This window comes from Rhinatrema bivittatum, chromosome 2 (assembly GCF_901001135.1).
Source record: "Rhinatrema bivittatum chromosome 2, aRhiBiv1.1, whole genome shotgun sequence".
Taxonomy (NCBI): domain Eukaryota; kingdom Metazoa; phylum Chordata; class Amphibia; order Gymnophiona; family Rhinatrematidae; genus Rhinatrema; species Rhinatrema bivittatum.
The window spans coordinates 6,062,165-6,080,831 of NC_042616.1; the positions used below are offsets into that span (position 1 = coordinate 6,062,165).

The 18,667-nt window shown below is 43.0% G+C and overlaps 1 protein-coding gene across 1 annotated transcript; it reads left to right on the top strand.

Annotated features, from left to right (window-relative positions):
• Positions 1-2,527: 2,527 nt before the first annotated feature.
• Positions 2,528-3,522, top strand: LOC115086000 (oocyte zinc finger protein XlCOF19-like). Its single transcript, XM_029592580.1, has one exon. It carries the CDS (start codon positions 2,528-2,530, stop codon positions 3,482-3,484), a length of 957 nt encoding a protein of 318 aa, XP_029448440.1. The 3' UTR covers positions 3,485-3,522.
• The last annotated feature ends 15,145 nt before the right edge of the window (positions 3,523-18,667 follow it).

The window sequence follows — 18,667 nt, forward strand, 5'->3', positions numbered from 1 at the left end:
ATTTTGAGTGAGGGGATCCACAGGAGACAGAGAGGGAGTGAACCAGGGGTTTGCTGTGAGGGAACGGGGTATCAAAGGTGGTATCCACTCCAGATACCACATACTTTCGGTTCACCATTACAGCATCAAAGGTGACCCAAGGTTAGGGGCTGAGCAGTCAGGAGGATGAGAGCACAGTGACTTCTCCTGATGTGACAGAATCAGATGTTCCTGAGGTTCTGGGTAATGCTCTGTCAGATCTTGGGTTTTATTATTCACTGATTTATCCAGGCAGAGGCATTTGATATTCTGTGTCTCTGGGATCAGAGAATCTTTCCATAGTTAGACTTGCAAACCCCGAGGTCCAGAGAGGAATCTGACTCCAGGGGAACAAGTCTGGCAGTTCCTTGGGATGAGGGTTCCTGGTGTCCCCTCTTCCATGATAAAATGATAAGAGATTAAAGCCAACTGAGCCCCTCCATGGTCCCTGAGCGTTTCTGGTTTATGTTTCAGGTGCCGGTGATGTTTGAGGACCTCGCTGTCTCTTTCTTCCAGGAGGAAGGGGGTTGTTTAGATGAAGGACATAAGGAGCTTTACAGTGATGTGAAGGAGAATTATGAGATCCTGAGCTCTGTAGGTAAGGATTGCATTATCCTTTTTTCCCTGGGTCAGCTCCACACCAGAGATGTGCAAGCAGGCCTGGATTTATCAATAGGTGCATGAAGTCGGTCCTCAATTCCTCTCCTCACAATTTTCCTGGTCCTCTCTCCCTCACTTCACCCTTTCTCCTGGTCCTCCCTCTCCTCTCCACATCATTGATTCTCTCATCCTCTTTCTCCCATCCCTGAGAGCTCCTCTCTGCTAATACTTGAGATCACTTTCCCTCAATAAAATGAAAATAAATTTATACAGACACACGTAAGGTTGGAAAACATTTTTATTTATATAATGTAATAGAGAAGATGGAAATTTGTGAGTTTTTTAAGTGATCTGTCCTTTAAATGTAGATATGCTATTGTATGTATGTTAAATGTGGTTTATTATTATTTTAATTTATTATTGTAACCCACTTAGTATCGCAGGTCCACTATAAATGGATAATAATACATGTTTTTAAAACAATAAATAGTAGATAAGCCCAGAAGAACCAGACCCACAGGCATCCTAAAGGGAGGGACCTGTGTGATCTCCAGCGTTCCTGCATTACAGCAGGTTTATTGCTGCTCAGATAAAAATGTCACGTAATTGGTGGCAGTGGAAGGTATGATCAGAACTTCTGTGTTAAAAGATCTTCACTGGCTCCCTGTGCAGAGTCGCTCTTAGTTGAAACTGATGGTGATATTCAGAAATAAGGGGTTTGAATTCTTCTAAGTTAAGACGTTGTGAGCCATTGATATCATTGAGGGCTAAAGGGACAGGGATGCTTCTGTTCCCTCTGCTCCTGAGTATTGATTGCTACTAACATGTAAGAGAGCCTTTAATTCCTCCTGCTCTTCCAGCTGAGTTCAGGATGGAGGGTGATTTATGAGTGTATGAAAATGCTATTGTGTAAAGATGTTTTCATTTATCCATTTTATGTTATGTTATGTTTTATTTGTAACTCTGTGCAGTTATCTTTGTAATCCACCCGAAGAATTGCATTGCAGGAGGCAGAATATAAGATTTTTTTTTTATAAATGTATGAATAACTAAAATAAATCACAGGAGCTCTATAAAAACATCACACAGAAGTTTTCACAGGTGACTCCTAAAGTTTATGCTACATTACCGTATTCTCTAATAACAGAGATCCCATATAGCCATTGTACAATCCTTCAAAAAGTCTGACCCTAACTCATTGAAAGCTTTTCATGCCATTGCCACTGACACATGATTAATTTCTCCTTTTTATATCCAACAGACAATGAGGTCATACAGGAAGAGAAGAGGGAGGAGAAAAGAGAAGAGCACCCTATAGTACTAGCACTTATATCAGGAAATGTCTGTGAGAATCTTTCCCAGAGGTCTGAGGGGGGAGACACTAGCCAAAGTCAGCAGGAATTGGAGAAGAAGCAGCGAGAACCTGCAAGAAACTCACCAGATGGAGTCACTGCATGTGTGAGAAGTGACAGGGAGCTCACAGACATCCATGAGCACCAGAGAGACCTGAGAGCAGAGAGACCCTTCCAAAGTACTAACAGTGATCAAATGACTACTGAACTCCAACAGAGAGAGGAGAAAGTGAAAAAAATCTTTTCACTGTGACACCTGTGGGAAAACCTTTGATCGGAAATGTCATTTAGTATTACACCAGAAAACCCACACAGCAGCAAGACCTTTTCCATGCTCTCAGTGTGGAAAATGTTTCAAACATAAGTTAACCCTGAAATTACACCAGCGAATCCACATTCAAGGGAACACATTCACTTGTATTAAATGTAAGAAAAACTTTTCTAGCAGGGAAGCCTTAGTAATACACCAAAGAACACACACAGGACAGAGACCCTCTCATTGCCCTCAAGATGGGGAATCTTACAGCTCTGAGTTCTCTTTATTAAATCACCAGAAAATGGAGACAGAAGAGAGAACATTTCATGTTCTGAAAGTGAGGGAAAACATCATTGACAAGCAAGATTTAATAATAAACCCAAATTCCCAGAAAGAAGAAAAATTATGCATGTGTACTGGTGATGACAGAAACTTATATCAGAAAGAAAACTTCACAGAACAACTAAAATTACAAACAGGTCAGAGAGCAATTTCAAGTAATGAGTGCAATGAAAGCTTATGTGAGGGGAAAATCTTTTCAGGGGACAGAAAAAACCTTACTGGTGGGAGACTATTGTCTTGTATTCGATCTGAAAAAAGTTTCAATGTGAAGGCAGATGTCGCACAAGAGAAGAAAATTTCCAAAGTAAAAAGCCAACTTATATGTACTGAGTGTGGTAAAAGCTGCAGGTGGAAGAGTGACCTCATCATCCACCAGAAAATCCACACAGGAGAAAAGCCATTTATATGTAGTGAGTGTGGTAAAAGTTTCAGTCAGAAAGAATATCTCAAATTCCACCAGAGAATCCACACTGGAGAGATGCCATTTACATGTAGTGAGTGTGGTAAACGTTTCAGTCACAAAGGACACTTCAATTGTCACCAGAGAATCCACACAGGAGAGAAGCCATTTAAATGTAGTGAGTGTGGTAAACGTTTCAGTCACAAAGGAAACTTCAAAAGTCACCAGAGAATCCACACAGGAGAGAAGCCATTTACATGTAGTGAGTGTGGTAAACGTTTCAGTCACAAAGGACACTTCAATTGTCACCAGAGAATCCACACAGGAGAGAAGCCATTTAAATGTAGTGAGTGTGGTAAACGTTTCAGTCACAAAGGAAACTTCAAATGTCACCAGAGAATCCACACTGGAGCGAATCTATTTACTTGTAGTGAGTGTGGTAAAAGCTTCAGTGATCAACGAAACTTCAAACGCCACCAGAAAAATAATTTACATATGAGAGTGGTAAAAGGTTAAGTAAGAAGATATCTTTCGCATGGCATCAGAGAATATTCACTGGAGTGAAACCAAGTCCTTGTTCTTTGTGTATTAATAGCTTCAGAACAGAGGAAGAAACTGCAAGCCACCAGAGAAGCCACACAAGAGTCACATACAATTCAAAAACTCTCCTATAGTTTTTGGAGTTGTTAAAATGGCCTGATAAAGATATTAAAGAGTGGGATGCAGATGTGAGATTTGCATCGGCCTCATCAAAATCGGCCTGAGTCGCCATCTTACTAAACCGTCAACTCCCTATAAAAATTAGTCAAGAAATCAAAGACCCACAAGGGAAATATATTATCTTGGTTACTGAACTCGATCACCAGAAAGTGGTAATGTGTAATATCTATGCCCCCAACAACTATGATCCGGGATTCTTTAGAGGCCTTTATACTCACCTACTCCCATACTCCACTGATACCTTGATAATAGGGGGCAATTTCAACACAGTCCGAGACACTCACCTAGATACATCTAAGAGCGGACGTTGTGAGCAGGGGATGGGTAAAGGACCTACTATGTTGGAGAAAAACTTGGATTTGTTAGATGTGTGGCGAACCTTACACCCCACAGAGCATGACTTTACCCATGTCTCACGAGCGCACGGGACCCACTCCCGCATTGACTACTTTCTCATAAGTTCTCAAGCGTTTGCGAGAGTCCGCAAAGCAGGTATTGATAACATAGCGATTTCGGACCATGGGCCGATATGGGTGGATTTGTGGACCTCACTAGTATCTCCCACACCTAAAATATGGCGATATCCATATTTCCTAGCCAATGATGGGAAATTTCGGGAATTTATTCTGAACAAATGGCAAAAACTTATAACCTTGAACAAGGAGCATGAATCCAACCCCGTATTACTATGGTACACTGCAAAAGCGGTGTTGCAAGGTGAGATAATATCATATGTTACCCAATATAGGAAAATGCTTAACCGCCGAATCTTAACACTATCCATACTTGCGCGCCAATCTCGCCTTCACTGGGCAGCTGTAGGAACGAAAGAGGCTCGTACTGAATATCTAACTCATCAACATGCCCTAAACTCATTACTTCACCAGCGGGCTAAAAAGAGCCACTTATATTATCAATTTCGTTTATACCAATATAGTAACAAAGCAGGGAAGATGATGGCTAACTTAATTTGCACTCAGCGCAACAATCGCTTTATTCCAGTGTTGCGACCATCTCAGGGTCGGATGGTACGAGACACCCCTTCCATTTTGCAGTGCTTTCGCACTTATTTTTCTAATTTATACACCACAGAGGGATGGAATAATACAGCATGTGATAAATTTTGTGCCCATCTATCCTTGCCACATTTAACGCCAGATCAGAAGGAAGGGCTTAACATGCCTATTACAGAAGCAGAGGTTAGCTTTGCTATACATCACTCAAAGGGCTTTAAAGCCCCAGGCCCGGATGGGTATACGGCAGAGTTCTATAAACTTCTGCGGAACTCTATCTCTCCCACATTGGCAGGTGTATTCACGGATTTGATAGATCAAGGCGCCTTTCCCCCAAATGCCAATCTTGCTCACATCACACTTATACCAAAACCCGGTAAAGACTTGCTCTTGCCAGAATCATACCAGCCCATATCCCTTCTTAATTATGATCAGAAACTATTGGCAAAGATACTGGCAGATAGGCTGGCGCTCATTCTCCCTACTCTAATCGGGGACCATCAAGTGGGCTTCGTACGCCAGAGATATGCTTTAGCTAATATATGCAGACTATTAACAGCTATGACAATTTGTCAGCAAATGTCTAACCCATATTTGGCCATTAGTTTCGATGCCGAAAAGGCATTCGATAGAGTGGAATGGGACTACCTGTTTTGTATACTACATAGAATGGGTTTTGGAGGGTACTTTCTCAAGGCAATACACCTACTATATCAGGACCCTCAGGCGGTAATCACTGCCAACGGGGCACAATCACAACCCTTTCAGATAACCAGGGGTACCCGCCAAGGTTGCCCCCTATCCCCACTATTGTTTATATTGCAATTAGAACCTCTCTTACTCGCCATACAGAACGCGCCTGAAATCCGAGGTGTCCGCTTTGGCCCACAGATCTTTAAATATGTGGCCTTTGCGGACGATTTATTGGTTTTTATAACTAAGCCTCAGGCCTCATTACCTCCATTGATGCGAACTATAGAAAATTTTGGGACATTTTCTGGACTACGTTTGAATGCATCCAAGTCTTCGGCATTAGCATTTCCAGCGACATTGCAGGTGCAATGGTGTGGGCAGTTCCCCCTACAGTGGGCGGGGGATGCATTTCGTTACCTGGTAGTCCGTATACCGGCCAACCCAGAGCAAATTTATGAGGTAAATATCCCAAGCTTAATTACTAAAACACAAGATATGTTAGCCCTATGGCAGACCCTCTCAATTTCCCTGGGCGGCCCGGTAAATCTGTTTAAAATGGCCATTCTTCCTCGATGGCTCTATCTTTTGCAAAATTTACCCCTACTGGTGTGAAAGAAAGACCTGGCTAAGTTAGAGTGATTCATCAATTTATATGGAGGGGGGGAAATCGAGGAGGCCTGGGGCTCCCGGATCTGGCTCTATACAATTTGGCATGTAATATGCGACTAATACGGGATTGGCTAATAACCATACCCTTTTATACAGCAATTGAGGCCGACAATGCAGTAATGTATCCACGAGCGCCTTCATATGTGCTGCAAGCTCAGTCTATTAGTCTTCCGCCTTTCCTAAATCAATTGGCACTCATTAAGCCGCTTCGACAAACTTGGCTGAGACTCTCGAAACTACTGCAAAATTCTAGAGTCTGTGCTTATTTTCTCCCCCTAATAGGGAATGATGACTTTTCCCCGGGATCTCAGTCAGGGCCTTACCGCATATTTATTTATTTATTTTATTTATTTAAGGTTTTTATATACCGGCAATCATGAGAACATATCTTGCTGGTTTACATGAAACGGGAGTGCATTAAATACATCAAACTAGAACTCAGGTGACCGAAAGTACAGTTACAATTAACAAGGGTGGCAGAACTTGGTGAAGAGGAAGAAAAAGGAAAGAATAAATGGTTAAACGATATACAAGTCACATTACAAGTTATGTACAAATGGCAAGATTAATGGCTGAATGTTTTGAGGAGTCCTTGGGTTGTGTCCTTGGATTGTGTCATTAAATTGTGTCTTGGAAAGCTTGCTTGAATAACCAAGTCTTAAGTCTTTTCCTAAAAGTTGGGAGGCAAGGTTCCAGTCTGAGATCTGTGGGCAATGAATTCCACAGAAGGGGGCCAGCTGTGGGGGTGGCGCGATCTCTTAGGGTAATGTGTCTAGTCGTTTTTGCAGGGGGAACTTGGAGTGTGCCTCTATAAACATCTCTGGTAGGTCTTGTCGAGTTGTATACTTGGAGAGGAAATTGAAGATCGAGGGAAGTGCATTGATGTATAGTTTTGAAAATGATACATATGGTTTTGTACATGATACGGAAGTATACGGGTAGCCAATGTAGCTCTTTCAGGATAGGAGATATGTGGTCTCTTTTTCTTGTGCCTGTTAGTAGTCGGGCTGCTGAATTTTGCACCATCTGTAATGGTTTGGAATAGGAAGAAGGCAGACCTAGCAATAGGGAGTTGCAATAGTCTAATTTTGAAAAAATGACTGCCTGGATGATCGTTCTGAAGTCTTGAGCATGGAAGAGAGGTCTTATCCTTTTCAAAACCTGGAGTTTATAGAAGCAGTCTTTGGTTGTTTTGTTGATGTGTGCCTTGAAGTTTAGCCGGTTGTCCAATAACACTCCTAAGTCTCTAACTTGTGCAGTAGGTAGGTTGGTGGGAAGAGTAATGTTAGGTGTATTGTTCTCGGGAGAGATGAGTAGGATTTCTGTCTTGGAGGAATTTAAGATGAGGTGAAGGCTGTTGAGAAGTTGTTTGATTTTTTGGTGGCATGATTCCCAGTAGTCAAGAGTTTTAGAGTATGTGTCTTTGACGGGGATGATGATTTGAATATCATCTGCGTATAGGAAGTACTTTAGATTGAGGTCAGTGAGAAGTTGGCAAAGAGGAAGCAGGTAAATATTGAATAGAGTCGGAGATAATGAAGAACCTTGTGGGACTCCTATGGCAGAGTCAAATCTTGAGGATTCCTTGTTTTGGAGTTTAACTTTGTAACCTCTGTTGTTGAGAGAGGTTTTGAACCAAGATAGGACGGTGCCGCAGATTCCTATGGACGATAACTGGTTTAAGAGGATGGTGTGGTTGACCGTGTCGAACGCTGCTGATAGGTCTAACAAGATCAATAGAAAAGAGTTTCCTTTGTCGAGGCCCAGTAAGATATGGTCTGTCAACGAAGTGAGGAGGGATTCTGTGCCTCGATTTTTACGGAAGCCGTGTTGTGGGATGAAGAGAAGATTGTTGTCTTCGATGAAATCTGAGAGTTGAGAGTTCACTAGTTTTTCCATGATCTTGGCGATGAATGGGAGGTTAGCTATGGGGCGGAAGTTGTTAGGGTCCTTCGGGTCTAGGTTGGGTTTCTTTAGGAGCGGTGAGATTGAGGCCATTTTAAGATCATCTGGGAAGGTTCCTTGGGCTAGAGAGCAGTTGATGATATTTTTCAATGAAGTGGCTATTGTGTCTGGAATAGATAGAAGAAGTTTGGAGGGGATGTGGTCTGCAGGATGAGACGAAGGTTTCATTCTTCTCAGGATGGTTTGTATCTCCGTGGAAGAGACGGGTTCAAAGGTGTTTAAGCTGACGTTTTTGTGGGCAGGTTGTTGATATGTCTGGAGGTCGGCTGTATTGGAAGGCAGTTGTGTTAAGAGATTGGTGATTTTATTTTGGAAAAACTGAGCGAGTTCTTCCGCTTTGGGTTGTGCCATGTTGCCTGGGATTTCTCGCGGAATGGTTTGAGTGAGGCTGGAGACATAAGCGAAGAGGGCTTTGGCGTCAAAAACCAGGTTGTGAATCTTAGATGCATAATAGTCTTTTTTTGATTTTGAGGTGAGAGATTTGTACTGGTAAAGTGTGGATTTGTATGAAAAAATGGTGATGTCACAAGGGGTTTTGCGCCAAGTCGCTTCTTTTTTTCTTAAACTTTGTTTTAGTTTTCTGAGTTCATTAGTGAACCACGGTTGTCTGTTGGATGCATTGGTGTGAGATCTTTTTGTAATTGAAGGACAGAGCTTGTTGGCTATGTTTTCTGTTATGTTGTTCCAGGAGCGAATGGCAGTGTTCGGGTCGGTGAGGTCTAATAGGGGTAGCTGTGAGACCAATTGGTTGTTAAGGTCTTCTGGTGAGCATCGCCTCTTGTAGTGGAATGAAGGAGAGGGGGAGTAGGGAGTGTTGGATTTTTTCAGCGTGAATGAGGTAGAGATGAGAGTGTGGTCTGACCATGGAACCTTTTTGTTCTTCAAATTGGATGTAGTCGTAATGCCCTTGTTGACGAAAATCAAGGCCAGAGTGTGACCCGCTTTGTGTGTGGGTTCGTTGACTAGTTGTTGGAATCCCATAGCAGACAGGGCTGTGATGAGTGTTACGCAGCTGTTAGATGGTAAGGGATTGTCTATGTGCAGATTGAAATCTCCTAAAATGATTGCTGGAGTATCCAGGTTGATGAGCATGGTGGTGATTTCAAGGAGGGGGGAGACATCTGCTTCTAGGAGTCCCGGGGGGGCGTAGACAAGAAGGATTTGAAGATGTTGTGAGGTGAAGAAGCCGACTTCCAGTTTTGAGTTAGAGCTGAAAGGATATGGCGACGATGGGTAGACAAGGGTATTGTCTACCTTGGACACCTTCTTAAAACAGATGGCGAGTTAATGAACTTTCAAGAAATTGGTGCAATGTATGGGTTGGGGGCCTCACACATATTCCCCTATTTACAAGTGCGCCACTACCTAAGGGCCTTGCGTGCGGTATCAAAGGAACCTGTGGTCTTTTATACGCTAGAAAAAAATTTTTGTTGGCCCGCACTAAGGCCCCCTCTCTGTCTAATTATTATAAAGCCATACATCAAAAGGTAGGGTTGGATACTTGCTCCTTATTGGCAGCACGCTGGAACCATGATGGAGACTTTATGGTGACTAGCTTTATCTTAAAGGTGGGCTTTAGGCGCATAGCCAAAATCTCTTCTGATATGCATTACAGGGAACTACAATTCAAATTTTTAACTATACGTATCGCCCTTAGTGGCAAAACTATTGACAATAGCACTTTCGGCGCCTTGTGTTCGTTGTAACCTTGCCATTGGTATGTTATCTCATGCTTTTTGGTCCTGCCCAGTGGTGAAGCGTTTTTGGCGCAAAGTGGCAAATTATTTGGAAGATCTTTTAAATGTGCCGATCCCGTTCTCCCCTCTATGGTTCTTATTTGGTTGTGTCTCACCCATACAGATAAGAGATCCTGGCTCACGTCTATTTTTCCAAAAAGCCTGCTTAGTGGGAAAAAAATGATATTGTTGTTGTGGCGTTCTGCCGATGCGCCATCCTACTGGGTATGGCGAAACCATTTTCATGCGATGATGACTATGGAAAGCATGGGGTCACTAGAAGTGCCGCGTCTTCGGCGAGCATTTCTTAAAACCTGGGACCCGTACCTACAAAGCCTAACACATCGAGCACGTAGTTTAGTTGTTAACGACTAATTTACCAATTTTACGATATTACTGACTATTGAGAATCTTTTTTTTCCTTTTCATTGTACGATTTTTGGCCTGTTACATATCACTGCCAATGTACCTGGGGAGGGGGGAAGGATGGGATAGAGGGGAAAGGGGGGAATTTGAGGCAGACGGGAATTGAGTTGTAATCGTTGTACATGAGGATGGTTAAGGAACACACCTTCCTCACTGTTGTAATTGTTCATTTATTTGACAAAATCAATAAAATGTTTGAACATTAAGAGTGGGATGCAAGAACAATACAACTTTTCCCTATGCATCAAGTAACATCTAGGAGTCAGAGTATGCTGAGATTGTACTTTAGAACAGCTGATGGTGGTGTGGGCCTTTCAGTTGCAACTATGCAAACAGTGCTGAAGTACCAAAATGAATGGCCAAAATTGTTCTTCATTCTTAAGCTTAGACAATTGTTACAGTGAGTGGAAGGAATAACTGAGACTCAGCTCAAACATTAGGGGAAAGCAGGAATGGAATTCGCAAAGCTATAGAAAAATAATTGAAAAGAATTAGACCAGAAAACAAGGAAAATCAGTTCCCAAAAACACAAACATAGTGGGAAATACAAAGAGTTACTTCAGAAACCCCACATGGCTCAACACCTGACATGGAAATAGCGATTTTAAACATAGAGATGAGAGATTGAGAATTGCAGCACAGGACATGGAATGGTTCACAGGCAGCAGAGAAAAAACCTAGTGGAACAGACAATGCAGGGTCTGTAAAACAGAACTATAATTAGTTACACAGCTTGCTGCTGGAGGTGAGAAGGCCTGGATCCAGAAAGGCATAATAAGTTGGCCGGGCTCATCCTCGGAAGTTGTGTAAACATAACCGCTATACCAGGAAGGCACTGGGATCCTGATCCTGAGAGAAAAGCAGCCATTGTGGTAATGGAAAATCTATTCTAAGATTGTAAAATATGGGATCAGTTGGTTTTAGTCTTTTCCCATCAACCCTCCCCTCTTCCCTTAATAGGGCCGTCCCTGGGGAGAGACACAATTCAGATTTTGGGGTCTCTGCATTGCCGCTGTAACCTCGTCCCCTGACGTCTAACATCACTTCCTGCTCCTTGGAAGCACCAGTGAAGCAGGAGGTGCAGCAGCCGATGGGAGGAGATCTCTGCATTGGGACTGAAAATCCAGTGAACCCTTCCCTCACCCCCCAGTCCCATCCCAAATCCCCCTCTTCAATCTCAGGGGCAAACCCACTCTTCAGAATATCAGAGGGGCTAAGTCTCCTCAGGCCCCACAACCTTTAGGGTCAGCTCTGCCCCCAGCTCATCATTGTGCAAAATACTTTGAACTCCTCAGCTCCGTGTGCTATGAGGGTCAAAAAATGGAAAAGATTTTAGGAATTGTTGAAATCTTTAAAAATAAAAAATATATTTGATAATAGCCCTTAATCTTTATGCCTGCAAAAAGAAAAGGGAAGGTAAGGACTTTCCCTTCAGAGTCCTTGCCTCCCTTACTACAAACTGAAATTGACCGTTTCATGACACAGCTGGTAATTGGGGAAACCAGTGATTTCGCTAAGATCCCTCCGGAAGGAGAACGGGAGGATCTTTTGAATGAGGCATCCCTTAGTCCAGAACAACGTTCGCCCCCGGCACAGCGAAGAGCAGACGGAGATGCAGCTGAGTCAACCACCAACGTAGTGGATTGTTCTACAGCGGGAGAAGGTGCTGAATCCGTATCCGGAAAAGAGGGAGGAGGCCCAGAAGGGGGTTTTCCCCCGAATGAGACCCCCCCTCTGGAAGGAACATCTGCAAAAACTGCAAGTATCCACCTAGAATCCTCCTCAGTAAGACAACTTGGGGATTCTCAGCTCTCGCTGGTAAAGCCTGAGACGATAACATTGCGAGCTATATGGGAACTGGTTAGTGGCCTTAATGTAACGGTGAACAGGCTTGAGAGTAAAATTGATACTGTTTCTAATAAATTTCAACAACAATTTCAAGTAGTGCAATAACAAGTAGATGAGGTAACGAATAGAGTTCAGTGTGTGGAAGATAATGTAAGAACTATTCAATCTCTTAACTTAGCTATTGTAAAGGATCAATTAATGAATTCACGAAGATTGGGAACACTTGAAAATAATGCGAGACATTTAAATGTTAGAATCTTAAATTTTCCAAAAATAGCTGGTGAAATACCGTTTACAACATTGAAGAGATTCCTACAAGAGGAGCTCGGTTTTTCCGAAAATAATATGTTAACTATTAACTCTTGTTTCTTTATAAAAAAAAAAAAGAGCTCCTCAAGTGGCAGTCTCAATTCCAATTAATCTCACCAGCTTTTTGGAAAATTCGGCTTTAGAGATTATGGAAAGAGATACATTAATTGTATCTTTTATTACTACTATGGATATAGGAAAACTGATGAAAAATTACTTTCAAAGATATCCGATTACCTATTTGGGTCAAAATGTTAAAATCTTTCCAGACCTGGCACCTATTACTCGCACTAAAAGACGAGAGTTTTTGGCATTAAAGCAGAGAGTGATATCGTTGGGATTTTCTTTTCTTTTGAAATATCCCTGTCAATGTATCATGAAAAAAGGAAATGAATTTTTCAGTTTTACTCAAATAGACCAGCTACGCCAATTCATAGAGACACGGGAGCCATTAACCTCCTCTCCGATGTCGCAATCTAATGAGACATGAAATAGATAATAACCAGCAGTGGTCTATGTATATCCTTTGGTAAGATATATATAATATCTATTTAATTTCCATAAATCTCCTTATTTCTGTGTAGTTCAGTTATATCCAGTATTGCCTTATATGTTTGAGTTTCATATTACAAATTAATTAACTATAAATCAGCTATAGAATGCAATTTATTATCATATTTTGTAATTATTTTGACTTGGATATATTAATTATTATAGCTGTACTTAATGATATTCAATGTAAAGAATTGAATGAATAATTTCTTATTTGTAAAACTGAAAATGATAAATAATTAAAAATAAAAAAAATAAAAAAATATTTATATATTAAAAAAAAGCAGCGGCACAACTTGTGTGCCTTTTCTGTGGTCGCTGCTCCCTGCTGGTAATTTCCTCCCTCTCTGTGTTGCTGCTGCTGCTGGGCAGCCAGGAGCACCATCACCCTCCTTCTCTTGCCACTGCCGCTGCGGTGCTGCCAGCCCTGATGCCAGGAATCGGGAGCCGCCCACCTTTATTTCTGCTGCCAGACTCCCACCCCCAGACCAGCTCCATTGCACTTCTGCTGCTGTCCCAGGGTTTCTCACTGTGGAAGGTCATTGTGGTGGGGGGAGGATAGGGAGGGATGGGGGAAAGAGTGCGAGAGAGAGCAAAATGTGGATGTCCACAATGGCTTTTAAGGAGAATACTGAGGAGGTGAGGGCACTGAAGGGATGTCCATCTGTCTATACTAAGAAAAATGAAATTATCAGGTAAGTAGTTTCTCCAGTCTAGATACATGTGTCAGTCAGCATGATGTGCATGTGAGCATTCCTGCCTCTTAATCTGTCCCTGAGTGAGCCTGTGTGTTAGAATCAATGTGGGGTTTAGAGCACAGATCCCCTCAAGGGCCGCAACCCAGTCAGATTTTTAGGATTTCCACAAGGAGCAGGCATGAGGTCTATTGCATACAAAGAGTCAATGCATGCAGGTTTCATGCATATTCATTGAGGCAATCCTGAAAACCTGACCGGATTGCAGCCCTTGAGGACTGAGTTTGGGGATCCCTGTTTTAAAATGTGTGTGAATATGGCTCTCAGGGAACGAGTCCGATCTCTGGAGGCTAGAGTAGCAGACTTGGAAGAGCTGAGGGAGACAGAGAGGTACATTGACGAGACCTTCAGGGACATAGTAGCTAAGTCCCAAATCCATTCTGGCAGCCCCAGTGCTGCCTTGGATCAGAAAGGTCTCCCAGTTGTAGAACATCACCCTGGTGTAGCAGGAAGTGATCCTGTAGCAAGGACCTGCTCTCCAGGTGATGTATTGTCTTCTCGCACTGAGGACAAATCTCCCAGGGCTACTGCCTAGGAGGGAAGGGTTAGGCCGGCCATCATAGTTGGTGATTCAATTATTAGAAATGTAGATAGCAGAGTGGCTGGTGGAAGTGAGGACCGCCTGGTAACTTGCCTGCCTGGTGCGAAGGTGGCAGACCTCACGCGTCACCTAGATAGGATTATAGACAGTGCTGGGGAGGAGCCGGCTGTCGTGGTACATGTGGGCACCAACGACATAGGAAAATGTGGGAGAGAGGTTCTGGAAGCCAAATTTAGGATTTTAGGTAGGAAGCTGAAATCCAGAACCTCCAGGGTGGCATTCTCTGAAATGCTTCCTGTTCCACGTGCAGGTCCCCAAAGGCAGGCAGAGCTCCAGAGTTTCAATGCGTGGATGAGACGATGGTGCAGGGAAGAGGGATTCAGCTTTGTAAGGAACTGGGGAAACTTTTGAGGAAAGGGGAGACTTTTCCGAAAGGACGGGCTCCACCTTAACCAGAGTGGAACCAAGCTGCTGGCTCTAACTTTCAAAAAGGAGATAGAGCAGCTTTTAAACTAGAACAAGGGGGAAAGCCGACAGTCACTCAGCAGTGCATGGTTCGGAGAAATGTATCCTTGAAGGATACTAATGAAACAGGAGAGTTAGGGCATCCCAACAGAGGTTCCATTAAATGCAAACATAGTTAATATACCTACATGTAAAAAATCACCAAAGCTAATGATTTCCGAATTATCCCAAACAACTGAAAAGCAGGTTGTTAAAACAAGCAAAAACCACACTTTGAAATGTCTGTATGCCAATGCCAAAAGTCTAAGAAGTAAGATGGTAGAGTTAGAGTGTTTAGCAGCAAATGATGAGATTGACATAATTGGCATCACAGAGTCCTGGTGGAAGGAGGATAACCAATGGGACAGTGCTATATCAGGGTACAAATTATATCGCAATGATAGGGAGGATCAATTTGGTGGGGGTGTGGCACTTTATGTCCGAGAGGGTATAGAGTCCAACAGGATAAATACAAGAGAGTAAATGCTCAGTAGAATCTATATGGGTAGAAATCCCATGTGTTTTGGGTAAGAGTATAGTGATAGGAGTATACTACCGTCCACCTAGACAAAATGGTCAGACAGATGATGAAATGCTAAGAGAAATCAGGGAAGCTAACCAATTTGTCAGTGCAATAATAATGGGAGATTTCAATTACCCCAATATTGACTGGGTAAATGTAACATCAGGACTTGCTAGAGACATAAAGTTCCTGGATGTAATAAATGACTGCTTCATGGAGCAATTGGTTCAGGAACCTACAAGAGTGGGAGCTATTTTAGATTTAATTCTTAGTGGAAAGCAAGATTTGGTGAAAGAAGTAACGGTGGTGGGGCCACTTGGCAACAGTGATCATAACATGATCAAATTTAAACTAATAACTGGAAGGGGGACAATAAGTAAATCTGCAGCTCTAACACTAAATTTTAAAAAGGGAAACTTTGATAAAATGAGGAAAATAGAAAAAAACTGAAAGGTGCAGCTGCAAAGGTTAAAAGTGTTCAACAGGCTTGGACATTGTTTAAAAATACAATCCTAGAGGCGCAGTCCATATGTATTCCGCGCATTAAAAAAGGTGGAAGGAAGGCAAAACGATTACCGTCATGGTTAAAAGGTGAGGTGAAAGAGGCTATTTTAGCCAAAAAAATATCCTTCAAAAATTGGAAGAAGGATCCATCTGAAGAAACTAGGATAAAACATAAGCATTGTCAAGGTAAGTGTAAAACATTGATAAGTCATGGGATAGGAGGCGATGTCCTTTCGTGGATTACAAACTGGTTAAAAGACAGGAAACAGAGAGTAGGATTAAATGGTCAATATTCTCAGTGGAAAAGGGTAAACAGTGGAGTGCCTCAGGGATCTGTACTTGGACCGGTGCCAGGGCCGGCGGAAGCACTAGGCGAACTAGGCGGTCGCCTAGGGCGCCAGCTTCCCGGGGGCGGCACTGCCCCGGTAAAATTAAGAGAGCCGCGCTTTCAAGCATGTGAGTCCTTTGCTGTCAGCCCGGGCGGAACGCGGCAGGACAGCTGGAGTCAGCGGCACCGGGCGTGCTCTCTTCTTCCCCCCCCCCCCCCCGCGGTCCGGAAGAGGAAGTGGAGAGCATCGGGTGCCTGCGCGGGAAGAAGAGACCACACTAGCATGGTCTCTTCTTCCCGCGCAGGCACCCGATGCTCTCCACTTCCTCTTCCGGACCGCGGGGGGCGGGGGAGGAGAAGAGAGCACGCCGGGCACGACTGGAGTCAGCCGGGTGCCTGCGCGGGAGTCATCGGGTGTCAGCCGGGTGCCTGCGCTGGAGTCATCGGATCGGGTGCCTGCGCAGGAGTCTTCCCGCGCAGGCACCCGATGCTCTCCACTTCCTCTTCCGGGCCGCGGGAAGAAGAGAGCACGCCGGTGCCGCTGAGTCAGCGGCACCGGCGTGCTCTCTTCTTCCCGCGGCCCGGAAGAGGAAGTGGAGAGCATCGGGTGCTTGCGCGGGAAGAAGAGGCCACGCTAGTGTCCGACGGGAAGAAGACTGCAGCGCGGCTCGGAGGAAAATGGAGTTTCAACCGCGGCCGATGGGACTCCGCCTCCGCGAGGGCTGAAAATGAAGGAGGTTAGCGTTGGGAGGAGGCTGCTGCCGCCGCGAGTTCCCGGGGTGGGGGAGAGAGATAGTGAATGAGCGAGCAAGCATGTGTGTTTGAGATCCTGTGTGTGTGAGTGAGAGATTGCATGTATGTGAATGATTGAGAGCCTGTGTATGTGAAAGAGAGTATGTATGTGATTGAGAGCCTGTATATGTGAAAGAGAGTATGTCTGTGATTGAGAGCCTGCCTGTGAGAGAGAGCGAGAGCATGAATGTAAGTTTACCATTGGGAACCTGTATGTGTAAGTTTGTGTGAAAGAGTATGTGTGTATGATTGAGATCCTTTGTGTGTGAGAGAAATCATGTGTATGTATGATTAAGAGCCTGTGTGTATAAGTAAGAGAGAGATCATGTGTATCTGTGTCTGATTGACAGCTGGTTTAGGTGATGGAGCATGTGAGTATGTGATTGACAGCCTGTGTTTAAATGAGAGAGAGAGATCATGTGTGTCTGTGTGTGATTGAGAGCTGATTTAGGTGACGGAGCATGTGAGTATGTGATTGAGAGCCTGTGTGTAAATGAGAGAAAGAGAGGACATGTTTGTAAGCATGTGAATGAGAGTCTGTGTGTGAGAGAAAAAGACAGCATGTATTTATGTGATTGAAAGCCTGTGTGTGTGTGTAAGCGTGAAAAGATAGACAGCATGTGTGTAAATGTGTAATTAAGAGCCTATATAAGTGAGAGAAAAAGCATGTGTATATGTGAGTACTGAGAGCATGTGTGTATAGGTGTGTCATTGAGAGCCAGTGTGAGAGAGAGCGCTGGTATGTGACTGAGAGAGGAGAAAGTTCCAAGCAAACCACCCCACCTCCTGCTAATTCAGAACAATCTCAGGACACCTGGATATCAAATGTTCCCAGGTATGCAGAGCAAAAAAATTTTTGTATCCTTATTATTTTTCATTACTGGGTCTTTGTGTCTGCTATTTTGAAATATTTTGTTGGTATCTGGAAATGTTTTATATGAGTTTTTAATTATTGGATATTCCACTCATCAGCTGTTTCGAAATATGTTCTTTTTGTTAGTACAGTTTTACTGCTGATGATTTTATATTTCTTGATTTGTTTTATAAGGATGTGTGATGTTTCTTTTTTCCTTTGTTACACTGCATACAGAGACTCTGGCTTGTTGCAGTTTCCAATTCAGTTTTTGTCTGCATGCTTCTTGTTATGCGTTTTGGTCTCTTTATTCTATGTTAGGTGAGGGACAGCACGTGATTCAGGTGAGGTTTTCTGCTGGCGTGTTGTTTCTGTGTAGGACTCTATAGCAGCCTGACTTGGTCCGTTTTCCTAATAGGAGATATATTGGTGTCTTAAGGCCTGGTGTAATATTTTCAGAGACTTATTGTACTTTAAAAGTGTGATCTTACATAAAATGCACACATTTACTTGTATTTAGTTTTAAACATATTGTATGGCTCTCATGGAATTACATTGTAAAATATGTGGCGTTTATGGCTCTCTCAGCCAAAAAGGTTCCTGACCCCTGGTATAGAGCTTAGCCACTACTGCTGCTTCTGGTGTGTACTACAGCCTGCATGGAAGAAGAGTAAGAGAGCTGCTGGAGGGGGTAAGTAAAGATGGCTTTTTAAGTTCATTTTTCTTGATTGACTGCCATTTTAATTATTTAATATTATGTGATGTGTCTGCTTTTTTTGTTTGAGCAACAAGTATAGCTTTGGTTTATGTTTATTTTATATATTTTTATTTATTTATTTATAAAAGAGTTTCTATACCGTCGATAAGACAAATCATCTCAATGGTTTACATGGCATAAAAATGTCAAATAAGTGTTCTGTTATAAATACAGACTTCGTTATTTTCATTAATGCACAATGTAAGTTAAT